General features: G+C 40.6%; 1 protein-coding gene across 15 annotated transcripts in view; it reads left to right on the top strand.

Moving 5' to 3' along the window:
• The window catches only part of Nfat5 (nuclear factor of activated T cells 5), a 113,540-nt gene extending 102,693 nt beyond the window's left edge, over positions 1 to 10,847 (top strand). For 8 of the 15 annotated variants that reach the window (XM_017798322.2, XM_008833780.3, XM_017798319.2 and 5 more), the window contains 2 exons: positions 570 to 813; positions 2,770 to 10,847. In XM_017798322.2, the coding sequence (XP_017653811.1) occupies positions 570 to 805 (236 nt within the window). In that variant the 3' untranslated portion in view covers positions 806 to 813; positions 2,770 to 10,847. Of the gene's footprint in view, positions 1 to 545; positions 814 to 2,769 lie in introns of all 15 variants that reach the window. The other 7 variants (XM_029563794.1, XM_029563810.1, XM_029563805.1 and 4 more) reach the window with 1 other exon arrangement.
• Positions 10,848 to 15,397: the final 4,550 nt, after the last annotated feature.

Below are 15,397 nucleotides of genomic sequence, written 5' to 3'. Positions count from 1 at the left end.
GTGGGGCATGCCTTTAATCCCAGCACTTGGGTGGCAGAGGCAGGCAGATCTCTGAGATCAAGGCCAGCCTGGTCTACATAGCCAATTCCAAGTTAGCTGGGGCTACGGGGAGACACTGTCTCAAAAAGGGAAAAAAAAGAAAAGAAAAATTACATAAGGGGGCTGGAGAGATGGCTCAACAGTTAAGAGCACTGACTGCTCTTGCAAAGGACCCAGGTTCAATTCCCAGCACCTACATGGCAGCTAACAACCTTCCCTTCCAATTCCAGGGGATTCAACACCCTCTTCTGGCTCCCAAGGGCATTGTACAACATGAGTGCACTTGCATACCTGCAGGCACTATACCATATACATTAAAAGTAAATAAATTAAATAAAAAGTTTTTAAAAAATTATACAAAACTTGGACAATGCCTAAATAGTATGTTTATGGACCTTAGAGGAACCCAAGATAAATTCCAGTGCCTTTCTGCTGGGTAAACAGTAATGAATTTCCCCTGGCAACTAATAAATATTTTTTCACGAGTTGTAACTATAATCAGGTAGTTTCTGATCTTGTTGTCTCTGCAGACTGTAGTCAGCTTTTAACCTCCGGACCAGCTACATTGCCAGATCAGCTGATGGCCATAAGTCAGCCAGGCCAACCACAAAATGAGGGTCAGTCATCTGTGACAACACTTCTTTCTCAGCAAATGCCAGAGACTTCTCCACTGGCATCCTCTATGAACACCAACCAGAACATTGAAAAAATTGATTTGCTTGTTTCATTGCAAAACCCAGGGAACAATTTGAGTGGCTCCTTTTAACTAGATGTGTAAGTATTACATTTTTGGCTTCTTAGTGAAACGTGTTAATAAATTATAATTCTTAACAGGTTTGGGTCAAATAATAGCACCACTTAGACTCTATTGTTTATAAATCTGACTTTCACAGATGGTACTTTTTTATCCTCAATGATAGTACTAGTGTTGGTCATTCCTTTTGTCTCCAACCTTCTTTGCTTTAGGATGACAGAACATCTGATGGATACAAATTGCATTTCCCTCATATAATATATTGGGTGTATTCATGTCTTGTTTCTCTTTTCTTTTCTTTTAAGAAATACTAGCCAGGGCTAGGCATGGTAGTGCACGCCTTTAATCCCAGCACTCAGGAGGCAGAGGCAGTGGAACTCTGTGAGTTTAAAGCCAGCCTGATCCACATAGTGCATCTCATGCAAGCCAGGGCTACACAATAATCCCCTGTCTCAAAAAAAAAAGAAATATTAGCTGGGTGGGATGGCACATACCTTTAATCCCAGCACTCAGGAGGCAGAGGCAGTGGAACTCTGTGAGTTTAAAGCCAGCCTGATCCACATAGTGCATCTCATGCAAGCCAGGGCTACACAATAATACTCTGTCTCAAAAAAAAAAAGAAATATTAGCTGGGTGTGATGGCACATACCTTTAATCCCAGCACTTGGGAGGCAGAGACAAGCAGAGCTCTGTGAGTTCAAAGCCAGCCTGGACTATATAACAAGTTCCAGGCCATCTGGGTCTATAGGGAGACACTGTCTCAAAAAGACTAAAAAAAAAAAGAGCCCATCAGGCCTATAATCCTAGCCTACTTGGAAGGCTGAAGTAGAGGACCATCAAGTTCAAGGTTTGCTTGGGCTACAGAGTGAATTAGAGGGTAACCTAGGCAGTTGTGCCCCTCCTCCAATTTTTTAAATATTTTATTATTTTTATTTTGTGTGTATGTTTGTATGGCCTGCACGTAGGTCAGTGCACCCATGTCGTGCAATGCCCGCTGAGGACAGAAGAGGCTGTCAGATCCCTGGAACTGGAGTTACGGACAGTTGTTAGCTGCCATGTGGGTTCTGAGATTTGAACTTGGGTCTTCTGCAAGAACAGCCAGTGTTCTTAACCGCTGAGCCATCTCTCCAGCACCCCCCGCCCCCGAAAAAAATGTTTTTAAGGGCTGGGGAGGGGACAGATGAATGGCTCAGCTCCAGCCACATATGTGTGGTATTCACTCACACATACATACATAAATAAGTAAATAAATAAACCTTCAAAAATAAAGAGCTAAGCATATAGTTCAGTGGTAGAGTACTTGGCTAGCATACACAAGGCCCTAGATTCAGTCTGCAATGGAGGAGAGAAAGAGAGACAAAATTCTATAAAGAGGGGCTTGTAGAGATGGCTCAGTGATTAAGAGAACTGGCTGTTGTTGCAGAAGACCCGGGTTCAAATTGGAGCACCCACATGGCAGCTAACAACTCTCCTTAACTCCAGTTTCAGTGGATCCAACGTCCTCTTCTGTCCTCCTCAGGCATTACATGACACAGGTATATTTATGTACCTGCAGGCAGTACACTCAGGCACATAAAATTAAAATTTTTTTTTAATTCTTTTTTTTTTTGTCTTTTTGAGACAGGGTCTCCCTGTAGCCTCAGCTGTCCTGGAACTCGTAGACCAGGATGGCCTTGAACTCAAAGAGATCTGCCTGCCTCTGCCTCCCAAGTGCTGGGATTAAAGGTGTGTGCCACCATGCCCAGCAAATTTTTTTAATTCTATAAAGAATAAATATGGGCTGGGAATATATGTCAGTTGGGCATTTGCCTAGCATGCTTGAAACTGTAACTTCAGTTCCCCTCCCCCACATACACACAACTAAATAAGATAAAGTTTCATCCATAGAACAATATATTTTGGGATTATTCATGGTGACAAACACTTTATAAATGCTTTCCTTCCCAAGTGAGTTATTCTGATTTTTTTTGTTTCAGAAATTCTATGAAGAAAATAATCAAAATTCCGTGATGTCCTGAGGTGTTATGGTTCCATGAAGATTACTGAACTGTTACTATAAAAGCAAAACAAAATCTGAAAAACTACATCTGAGGAAATGGATAGATTTTACTCTTGACTGTAAAAGAGTACAGCCACACTGCCTGTTGCAGTGATTAACCACCAATGTTAACATCATGGCTTTTTAAAATTTCTTATAACAGTGATGACTGAGAATCTGTTTGATTTTCCAGCTATTTTCCTAGGAGCAATTTCTTTAAAAGTACAGGTTAAATTCAAGACTGGACTTCTCAGTTGTTACTGCTATTAGAAAATAATATTTGTCATGTTTACTTATGTTCTCCCTGTTTTCTTTCCTGCATTATTTTTACTCAAATAATAGCTTATGACAAAGTTTGGTAATAACTAAGACTGTGATTTTGTCAGTGTGTAAAGTGTGGCCATTGGCCAAAGTGAAGGAATGTTTTTCAGTTTGTGTGGAGAAACTGAAGGGGTTGCTTTCTGACAAATAAGCTGTATTGAGACCTCCACCAGATAAGAGGACTCTTCAAAAACACAAAGGCAGATGACGTACTTCAAAACTGGGGACAGCTGGAATGTTAGCAACTTTATGTTTTAGGGAGTTGTTAGTTCTCTGTTTCTACTAAGGGGTTTAGCCATAACTGTGCATAAAAATAGTTTGCTATATGAAAAAATGAAGTGGGTAACAGATGGCAAACTAAGTTCTCATGCCCTCCTACAGTAGTTTAAACTGACAAAGTAATTTGAGTCTGTTTTCTTCTTGCCCAGCATTAGACTGGTGGTATTACTTTTTCTGCTTATCTGTATTATTTTCCATATTTTTTTTCACTTTTAGACAACTATTAATATACTACTGTCTTTATGACCCTGTAGCAGCTTAAGAGAAGGTGGCCACTTTGATCCAGGGTGACCTATTCAGCAGCACAGGGCCAGGAGTACTCTTAGGAATTGCTGGGAGTTGATTCCTGAGAAAAAAGCAGTGCTTTTCTCTTCCCCTCCCCACCCCCGCAATGAACGGTGCTGTTCTGAGGTCTTCAAATTTTTCCCTCTAATAGAAAACAGTATAAATATTCATTTTACAAACAAGGCAAACAAACAAAACCATACTTCTCCCTGAGCTGCAGTGACTATAATTCACTTGTCACCTCAGTGCTTTACAGTTGAAGTGGTCACTTACTTGATGGTTCCCACAAGCCTTAGGCTTTACAGGGTCATGTCATTGATTTAAAAGGAAGAATTAACTTGTGTTACATTTACAAAGAGCAAAATAACACACTCCAGAACTTGCACTTGTAGCATTAGTGATAGTTTTGGGTGTTCCTGCCACCCATGGGATGCCTGCTTCTAACTACCACCTGTGTCTGGACACATGCTTCTGTCTCCTTTTCCTCTTGGCATGTGGAAGGCTGTCAATGCAGTGTAAGGCCAACGTGTGGCTTCTGTGTGTTGAGATATTTTGGTACCCTGTCCATTCCGTTCACTTGCTAAATGTGTGAACGTTAGCCTGTTGATGGCTGTTGAAGGCTGCATGTTGTCGTTTCATCCTCTTTTCACTTCCCCCATCCTATCCATCTTGTTGGGCTGTGTGGAGTCCTGGTGTTGGTTTTGTTTCTATAGCCAGGTGTTCCCCTTTCTGTGATGTCTTCCTTTGGTCTTTGGATGTGTTGTTCTTGTTTCTTGTTTTCTCTCTCTCTTTATTCTCATTCTTTCCTCTACCCCAGCCCTCTCTTTATTTCTCTCTCTGAGAGGCATTGAATTACGTTTTCAGTAGTACAGGCTTCTTGCCGATATGAAGGGAACTTTTCAGAAAGAGACCTACTCTGGGTCATTTAATTTTGAATACAGTTTTCAATCGTTCAAGTTTTGGATGGTTTATATCTAATGTGTGTTTCATTTTTTTGGAAAGCTATATTTTGTATTTAGGAAATGGTATACTATTTTGCTATTTGTACTGAGTGAGTACATTGGCATAAATATAGAAATTTATATATATACATATATATAAACTATTCTTTTTTGCCACACATTTTTGTGGTAAATTTGTGAGTTTGTCTGATGTTCTACCACAACGTGGCGTCTGATAACAGTGAGGGGGGGGTTTGTTATGTCTTTATTGAGTATTTAAGTACCTTTTGAAACAAATGACCTGTTCATCTGTACCCATTCCACCAAGGCAGTTCCTTGATGTTATTAGTGAGCTAAAGGCAACTTACTGTGTGTTTGCTGGATCTTTCACTCAGCAAGATGTTAAAGAGTAGGGAAACCTATTGAGGCAGTGTGTTATATGGTGTTTCACAAGAATGAGCCACTCTGTCTTTGTTCACTATATATTTAATATTTTATTATTGTTATTGTTGTAATTAATTGGCTTTCTGTATCCTATGCCTTTTATTTATAAAGACACTAAAAAATGTTTGTAATTTTAATAACATTTCCCCCATCTTTTAATATCCAGAACTACTTTATAAATTCTCTAAACCAAAAGTATTTTCCTCAGTATTTCTCTTCTCCCCCAGTCTCTATAGGAACAAATTGCCCAATATAGTTCAGGTTATAAGACAGGTCAGCCACACAATCCAGTGCTTCAGTTTTAAAATGTAAAACTAACCCTAGAGGGTTATCTGAAGTATCAGAGAAAGCATGGTAGCAGGTATTAGAAAAGCAAAAAGTAGACATTTAAAAAAGTACACTAACTTCTGAATTATTTTCTGAGACTGTGTAGAAGACCAAGATCTAATTAGAATGTTTGTTAAGACTGCTATGGATGAATTGGCAGCAAGGAGTCTGGCTTGTGTGGTGACTTCTGTTTGCTCTGTACTAGAGGCTTATCCTTAGAAAATGCTGATTGGCAGTGCCAAGTGACCGGGACCAATTTTCTGTTCATAATGTCTAGGTTTAGAAGAGAGTACCTGAACTGTAGTGGTTTGAGTGGATGGAGGCAGAAAACCCAATTTTTAGTCTCATAAATTTTGTGGTTAGCTATACAAGGGCTGCACTGTGTATGCTACCGTATTCCTGTTCAGCAAAGATCAGGGTTTATTTGGTTTTTACATAGTTAAATGTTACTCACCCCTAAAGGTCAATGCTTAAGTACAATGTTCTGAATATTGATCTGGTTACAAAAAGTATTTGTCTTCTTAATGGAGAGTTAGCTCAGTGGTTGATACTTGTGCTAATAATGTAGTTTCCCAGTGACTGTTACAGGTTACAGCTACATTTGGGAAAGCTCAGTGAGCCAGCAAAGACCTTGGAAACAATTTATTGCATTTATTTCTGGCAGAAGGACCTAAATAAACTGTGAACCACATTTCATTTTTTTTAATATTGTTACATCTAGTTCTGACTTTCAGCATCTCACACAAATGCTTGGAGCTTATCTGTCCTATTCACTCTCCCTCGCTTACCCCCCTCCCCCCGGCCGCCCAGTGTATATGGGTGTTTTTGTGTGCGTGCAGTGAGAACATGCTGCTCCCTCTGGTCATTCCATTGCATAGCCACACCAACAGGACACAGATAATTTGCTCCTGCACTTCATCATGCACCTTTCTGATTATATCATGTTGCTATTTAGCCAATGTAAATCTCTTGCCCAGTCTCCTTAGAACAGCCTTTTAAAGGGCTTTATTATAGAAGCAGTATTAATGAGGGGCCTCTCTCCTTCCCACTCTTCCACCCTTCCTTGCCTCTTTTTGGTAATATCATATGTTATAGTTTAGAATTTCATTATAGAATGAAAGAATTTCATTTTTTGCCTATCAGAATCTTGGCTAATCTACCAGGAAAAATAGTCAGTGGACATAAGGAAGAAGTTGTACTTAGGTCTCTTCAGAATGAAAGTAATTGCTTTTGACCTTTTTTAATATTTATTTTTATTTTTCAAATGAGGTCTCAACTGTGCTGCCCAGGCTGCCTTTAAACTCCTGAATCCCAGTAGTTTTCCCATGTCAGCCGCCCAAGTGGTGAGACTACAGGCATGAAACACCATAAAATGCCCTTTGGACATTTTAAACTATTTTAAACGCCTCTTTGGGAAGAAGGAAGTCTGTTAGATGTACCGACAAAAAAGAACCACAATAAGTCAGCTTAGTAATTCTTAAATCAGCATAGATCTAAATATTCACTGGGATTTACCTGAGAGTTTTTTCATTTTTCTGATGAGATGTTCTGTTATACTTGTTTCCTGTTTTGGGTTTTGTTTTTTTTTTTTTTTTTTAATTAGTTGAAAATTATGCAATACCTATTCACATTACTCCACATCCTGAGCATAGGCTTCATCTCTAACCAAGACAACCATTTTGTATCTCTATGTCTTTGGCTATTTGGAAGGGCCCAATGAAAGAGAAAGACTGTGAAATTCAGCAAATGTATTTAGGCTCTGGCCTGGGTGTGGCTCTGTGGTAGAGTGTTTGTCTAGCATGTCCAAGACCCTAGGTTTGGTCCCCAGCACCACCTAAAGGGAAAGAACCAGGTACAGACCCTAGCCATGAACTAGCAGGCTCATAACACGTTAAGAGTTTTTCCCTTTTGCCTGCTTTTTCCCACTAAAGCTAAATTGTGGAGATAATGTTCATAATGTAGTAAATCACAGAATAATATCTATAGTATCACAATTGAATATCAGTACTCAGATTACTTTCTAAGTCTCTATTTTCATGCCATTAAGCCTTGTTTATTAATAAAATTCTGTTTTTACTGTACTTACTCTTTCAGGCAATTTTCTACATTAATATTTTATATGTAGATTAAGCATTTATGGAAAAGTGCCTTTTTTACCATGACAGTGCCCCCATCTTATGTCCACCTTTCACTATTGCCAAACACATTTTAGCAACTGGTTTTAACAGGTCCCAACTTGTACTTTTTCTATTTCATCATCCTCGTCTCCGTTTCTTGGTCACTGTAGAAGACAACTTTATCAGTTACTTTGACTTAAAAACAACAGAGTAAGTGTTTTGCCAGAATTCTTTGGGAAGAGTAAGTTTATACTGTTCAGGCTTATATAGATCAACTATACTTTTCTCCAAACAGCTACTGATGGGTCTGACCTGAATACTAATGGAAATTTTGTTGTGTGTTACTCCTTGCACACAAAAGTGTGTTAAATTTCATGGAGGGGCTATTTACAGCATCTTTTCTCATCTTAATTAGCTGGATGAAACATTGGTTCTCTAATACCTGGTAATGTTGGTTTTCCTAAGTGGGGCAAAGTAGTTGGTAATAGGTATATTTCTTCTCTGTCAGAACCTTAGTTGATTGGCTTAGGAAAACTTAGTGTCCAAAAAAAAAAAAAAAAAGAAGTTATTTTGAGTCCTTAGGAGACTAAGGTAATTTCTTAGTACCAAATGCAGTTGGATTGAGTGTCCAGTTTTGTCCATTTGTTTCTGATCTAGCTCCTTAACCAAAAGGTGGTGCTTGAAGACAGGGCCATCAGCCACAGATCAAGGACAGTGGTAACTTAACTTTGGGGTATAGCTGCGTTCCCCCATGCAGGTATTTTTGTGACTGTTAGTGGCACTGAAGACAGCAAACATTTATGCAATATTCTTAATACCCTATTATGCACTTTAATCATTCCAAAGACACCAAGATTACTATCTAGTCATGGTTCCTTAATGATATAGCTTAACTCTTCAGAATACTATATCTACTTTGATTTTGGATAGCTGTCTTGGTATAACTGTTAGTGGCTGCTTTCTAAAATGACTTGGTGCAAGTGTTAAGTTGCTGTTTTCTAAAGGATTCCAGACTTTGAACTGTAGTTCACTACAGGGGAAATGAGTATACTTTAGCAAATCATTTTAGAAACATTAAAATGTTTGACTTACTAATTGGTGTATTGGAGAGTTAATTAGAACCAACCCCCTTCCTGTGTATTTTGTGTCACGTATATAAGAATGCTGTAGTACATTGTTTCAACCCTTGTGGTTTATGTAAACCAGTGATCCTCCAACTATGGTTCTCCGCCCACCAGCTAGCATCAGTGTAAGCAGGAAACTAGTTAGAGACGCACATTCTTGGGCATTAGCCCAGACAGGCTGAATCACAAACTCTGGAGAGGGGCCCAGCAATCTTTTTACTAAGTCCCCCAGGTGAGTCTGAAGTTTGAGAGCCACAGGTATAAACTGTATCTAGTGAGAGCCAGAAAGTTTCTTTTCCCACTTACTCCTTATTCGTTACATAAAGTCAGCCTTACCCGGTTATCTGTAATCATTCATTGTTGATAACGATAATTTCTTCTCAGTACTGCCTAAGAAATGCGTATGTTTGTATATACAGTTAGTGTAGCTCTCAGTAATTCAGTTAACTTAGCCTGGCATTTTCCTACCACTGACTAAAAAGTTTACATTAAATGATTTAAATATATAGGTGCAATGTTCTATTCTTTAATTGTTGTGACATTTAAGTAGCTAATATAATTGATGGGTGCTACAGTCTCCTGTTTATCCATAACACAAGTACATTGTGGGCAGTGTAATACAAGCTTTCTCTTCATTGCCTCTTCATTTACCAGCAGACCATAATTTTGCTCTGGCTAGACCAGCTCTGCAAACAGAATTAATCATTCCTTATCAATCTGTGTATCTGAGATAGCAAATAAGATAGCTGGTCAGGCCAACATAGCACCTTATTTAATTTCTTCTTTTACTATATAAGAATTCTTTAAAAGTAGCTTGCGTGCCATAAGAATGTTACAGTAGAGAGATAGCCGGCCTTGGAACTTATGCTTCAGATTAAGTTATTTAACAACATACTAAATAAGGCAGTGCATTTTATAACTTGGGTACTTCTCCCTTTTTGGTGTACGTGCATCATAATAAATATAAAGTAGGTTTGTTCGTTTTTATTTCCTTATATATTCAGCACTTCCATAACGATTCTATTCTTCCTTCCACTGTTTACAAATCACTAATTAGTTAACTCATGAGAGGAAAAAATTCACTTTTCAGAATAAAAATCAATGAATGCTTGCTTCCTGAAAATCACTGCTGGTTTCCTTACCTCTAGCAGTGGAAGTGGCTTACTCTGCAAACTTGGTGCTGGCAAGTAAGTAGGCACATTATTGGCAATGCTCAAGTTCTTTTCCTCCTTCCCCATCCCGTTCCCCATTTGATTGCATCATATATCCTGTACCCGGAGCACCCTGCCACAATTCAACCCCAATTTGGAACACCTCCTTTAAAAATCCTGTATCTAACTATGTCACCCTTTCCTGCTTACACTTACCCCTACTCCCCAACCCCCTGAACCCACCCCGGAAGTAAAATCTGCCTGGTTTGTAGAGATTGCCTAGTGTTGTCATTTTAGCTAATGAACCTCAGGACAACATACACTCACACGCAGGATCCCATATGTCTGAGAGTAGGTTTGGAATCAGACTTCCCGAACTATCCTGGCTAGAGTGATAGCTCAGTGGTAGGGCCCTTGCCTAGCATGCTGCACAAGGCCCTAGGTAGGTTCAATCCCCAGTACCAAAAAAAGGAACTGTCCTGCACTGAAATGATTGTGACTTTGCTTGGTAGAGACCTCTTGCAATGAAATTGAGCTAATTTCTTTTGATCTAATGAATGTATCTGCTCACCTTGTTCCTTCTAATGATAAGCTCCAAGTGGTTCTACTTTTTGGGCAACTTTACTGAGTCTCTTACTTCATGTTTTTTTAAGTAACTTCAAATATTTCATTAACCTGTTCTCACGTGATTTAGCTACCATTCTGCCATTTAAAGTTTTGATTTAATTTTACTTGCTTGAGCACACTGACCAACCGCTGAACTGCCTTCTTCCATTGTCCTGCAATGATGTAAGAGTTCCGTTTTGTGAACATGGCTTTGTAGTCGGGATTTCAGAGCACTGACAGCAGAATGTTTTCAGTTTGCTCTCCGGGGGATTTCATTTGCATCTGTGTTTTTAGCTATCTGTGATAACTTGTTAAATATTAAAAGGATATTTTGCTTCTATTGGAACATTTGTATACTCGCAATTATATTTCTGTAAACAGCTGCAGTCAAAAATAAAACATTGAAAGTTTTCATTTTGCAGTGAGTAGCAGTCTTTTTTCCCTCCAACTTTGTTCCAGTGAATGTCTGTTTTAAGCCACCTGAGTATGTGACTGAAGTGTAACATCATTAGGGAAGAGGCAGAAAATGGAGGAAAGTTTTGAGTAGTTACTTTGTATCTACTATTTTACCAAGCAGAGTACTCAGTATGATTTAGTGTGACCGAATTTCTATTCAGTTTTTCTAATTTAAGCATTTCCTATTTAGTGAATACATACATGTGGAGAGACTCTTGGTAGAAACCAAGTGTCTCCCCCTTCAGCTAGCTCCCCACTCAGAGGAGTATCTTTTTGTTTTACCGCATTATTTCTAGTAATGTAAATTGTTATTGGCCTGGCAAATACAACTACTAGTGGTACTCTGAGGTTTGGAATGACACATAAACAGTTTTGGGTTTTTTGTTGTTTGTTCTTTGAAAGAGTCTCCCTAGTCCCAGCCCACCTGGAAGTCACTGTGTGGACCAGGTCTACCTCAGTCTCGAAGAGATCCACCTGCCTCTGCCTCCCGAGGGCTGGGATTAAAGGTGTCACCATGCCAAGCATGATAAACAGTTTTAAGTTCCTTGTATGTATTATGGGCTCGGCATGTAGCTCTATGATAGGGTATTTGCTTAGCATGTGCAAAGCCCTGGGTTCAACCTGAAGAACTTAAAAAAAAAAATATTGTGTCCACTAACCAGGTCATGGGGGTGGGGAAGTGAGTCAAAGAAAAACAATAGAATAGGTGACATGTGGATATCACGAATATAATACATAAATAATAAGCTTAAAAGACCCTGCTTAGTATACTTCAGACAGTATTTTTTTTTTGAGGGAGTGACAGATGAAGTTTAACATTCAAATGTATATATCAAGATGACTTGTCACTTAAGAGGTATTTGCAGAGCCAGGTGTGGTGGCATGAGCCTTTAATCCTAGCACTTGGGAGGCAGAGGCAGGCAGATCTCTGAGCTCAAGGCCAGCCTGGTCTATATATCAAATTCCAGGCCAGCGGGGGCTACGAGGAGATCCTGTCTCAAAACACAAAGAAAGGGCATTTGCTTGTATTTTAACCCCCTAAATAAGTACGTAAGTTAGCTTGCAGAAGCCAGGTATAGTGGTGCCATGGAAGATGGAGGCAGGGACACCAGTAGTTAAAGGTTATTCTCAGCTACATAGTGAATTTGAGGTCAGCCTCAAAAAGCAAAACAAGGGCCAGTTACAGTGGCATGTCTCTTTAATTCCAGCAGAGGCAGGCAGATCACTATGGGATTGAGGCCAGCCTGGTCTACATCATGAGATCCTGTCTCAAAAACAAAACCAAGGGCTGAGGAGGGAGATGGCTTGGTAAAGTACCTGCCAGGCAAACATATGTATGGAGGATCCTCCGCCATACATATAAAAATTCTGGGGCCGGGCATGGTGGCGCATGCCTTTAATCCCAGCACTCGGGAGGCAAAGGCAGTCGGATCTCTGTGAGGTCAAGGTCAGCTTGGTCCACATAGTGAGTTCCAGTACAGCTGGGGCTACAGGGAGACCATGTCTCCAAAAGACCAAAAAAAAAAAAAAAAAAACTGGTGCAGCTTGTGGGGGCAGGTGGATGGATCCCGAAAGCTCGTTGGCCATCCAGCCTAGCAGAACTGGAGAATTCGAGATTCACTGTGGACCTAATGTCAACCTCTGCCCCTCACCCCCCACATACATACACACAAAACCAGAAAATGTTAACTTGGCATTTATAGACTTCAAGAGCACTAAAAGGTTTAATAATCCTGTTACTTGTTTTGAGGGTTTCCCTATGGCCCCAGCTGGCCTGGAACTCACTATGTAGAGGCTGGCCTCAATCTCACAGATTCACCTGCCTCTGCCTCCTCAGTGTTGGGGCTGGGAGTAAATGCATGTGCCACCACGCCTGGCTTATCTTGACCTTTGACCACACAAACACCTTTAACTGTTTTAACAGCATCTGGGGCAGTCTGCTATGGTCCTCACACGCCAACCAGAATTACCCCCCTTTTGAACAAGCCTTAGCACACTGCTGCTCCAGACCCTCTAGGGATTTAATGGTCTAGTGCTTCCAAGGCCTCCTGTGCTCTGATCCAGCTCCTCACCTGTCAATCTCCCACTCGCTGCGCTTTTATCCTACTAGCTAACTTCTTGTTCCTCAAACATCCTTGGCATGCTCCTACCTCAGGGATTTGCACAGGATATCCTCCTGCATAGAATATTCCTGATAGACAATATCTGCCTTCTGGTCACTATTAGATCCCTGCACCAGCATGGCTTTATGGGACCGCTTTTGATTGACTTGTGTGGAACGGCTCCCTCAGTGCATACCCTGACCTTGAACCCCGCTTATTTTTCTGGCATTTTCCAGCACTTGACATGTTTGTCCCTTTAACTTCCAGTCTTCACAACAATGGAGTTCCAGGAGAGGGAAGTCTTGGCACACTTCTGTGTCCTTGGTTCCTGTGGCCTATTGGTTGGGTGAGTCAGAGTAAATGCTGTCCTGGAGACGTTATTTGTGGGTGTGTTTGTGTGTGTGTGTGTGCTCCTTGTGTGCATGTACCTGGTGTAGGTGTGTAGATCAGAATACAACTTTCAGGACTTAGTTCTCGCCTTCCCCCATATGGGGGTAGGAGGTTGAACTCTGATGTTGGGTTTGTTGGCTAGCATGTCTTTACTTGCTAATGCCATCTTGCCAGCCCTCTGGAGCTTGGTCAAACATCTTTGAAATTCTCTAAGGATCGGAATATTCAGTACAAAGCAGCCCTGCGGGGCCAGCGCAAGCCACATCCTTAGCTGCCTCTGGATTCCTTACTGAATCCTCTAATCTGCTCTTCCAGATGATTCCCCTTTGACCTGAATGCCTGTTATCAGCTTCACTGATACAAAGATGGCTTTGATTTGTCAAAATGAATTCTAAAACGTCCAGCACTCTCAGAGCTGAAGATTTTTCTAACTGCCTGACTTTGCAACAATGCACCACAAGAGGGCGCTCTACCATAGTGTATTTGAATCACACCAACAGGGAAGAGACGCTCTTTGAGATTGGTTTCTTGGCCTCTAGAATGCTTATGTAGCTGAGAATGAATGACCTTGGAATTCTGATCCTCCTACATCGGTCTCCTGGGCGTTGGGCGTTGGGCACGTACCACCCACAGTACTGGCTTGCATTTCAAGGATTTAAATTCAGATGATAAAATGGGGAAGTTGGAATGTAGTTCAGTGAAAGAATATTTGCTTCACATTCCTTAAAAGGAATATCCTCAGAGCTGGAGAGATGGCTTAGTCAGTGCTTGAGAGCACTATCTGCTCTTTCAGAGAATCCTAAATTTGGTTCCCAGCACCTACATAAGGTGACTCACAACTGCCTGTAACTCCAGCCCCAAGGGATCGCCTGACCTTTGTGGCACCTGCACACATGCATATACCTACATACAGTCACACATATATGTGATTGTTTTAAAAATGGGTCTGTAGAGAGGGCTCAGTGGTTAAGAGCACTGACTGCTCTTCCTAAGGACCGGGTTCAATTCCCAGCACCCACAGGGCAGCTAACAACTGTCTGTACCTCCAGTTCCAGGGGATCCGACACCCTCTTCTGACATCTGAGGGCATTGCATGACATGGGTTCACCTACCTACATGTGAACAATACACACCCATGAAATAAAAATAAATATTTTTTAAAAAAATTTTTAGCAGGGCGTGGTGGCACACACCTTTAATCCTAGCACTCAGGGAGGCACACGCAGGTGGATCTCTGTGAGTTCCGTAGTCTAGTTTAGAACAATAAAGACTGACAGGGCCTGTGGCAAGCTGTAAAGTGTGTGTTTATTAAAAATTATTATAATAATCTTATTTAAATTAAAAACAAAAATTAGTGGGCATATTATGGTTCAGCAGGTAAGAGCACTTACTATTCTTCCAAAGGATCCTGGTTCAGTTCCCAGCTCCCACATGTCTGCTAACAACATCTATAACTCCAGTGCCATGGAATCTGACACCCTCTTCTGGCTTCCCAGGGCACCTGCATACATGGGTGCACTTATATGTGCAGACAAAACACTGATACACATAAAATAAAAATAAATATTTTTTAAAATTTTGAGATAGTGTCTCCCTGTAGCCCCAACTGGCATGGAACTCAACATGTAGAATGAGATCCCTCATTCTCACAGGGAGCCACATGCCTCCGCCTCCTCTGCCTCCCAAGTGCTGGAATTAAAGGTATGTGCCACCACAATAGGAAAAAAATATACATCTTTTTAAAAATAAAATATGTCTGGAGAGATGGTTCAGTGCTTAAGAGTACTGACTGCTCTTGCAGAGGACTCAGATTCTGTTCCCAGCACCTACAGGTCAGCTGTGGCTACAAGGAGACCATGTCTCAAAAAGACCAAAAAAATAAAAATTAAAATTAAAAAGGAAAGTCACCAGTTTCAAAATACTATAGAAAACCTTCCAGATATGTATAGATCAGAAATGAAGGAGTTTGGTTTCACCTTGTTTTTGTGGAAGGCTACTGCTTTTCAGTACTAAAGATACTATT

The sequence above is a fragment of the Nannospalax galili genome, unplaced genomic scaffold (assembly GCF_000622305.1).
Source record: "Nannospalax galili isolate Female #2095 unplaced genomic scaffold, S.galili_v1.0 scaffold410, whole genome shotgun sequence".
In the NCBI taxonomy this organism is placed as follows: domain Eukaryota; kingdom Metazoa; phylum Chordata; class Mammalia; order Rodentia; family Spalacidae; genus Nannospalax; species Nannospalax galili.
Note: the sequence above shows the minus strand (reverse complement) of the source record. Positions and strands in the feature narration are given on the sequence as shown.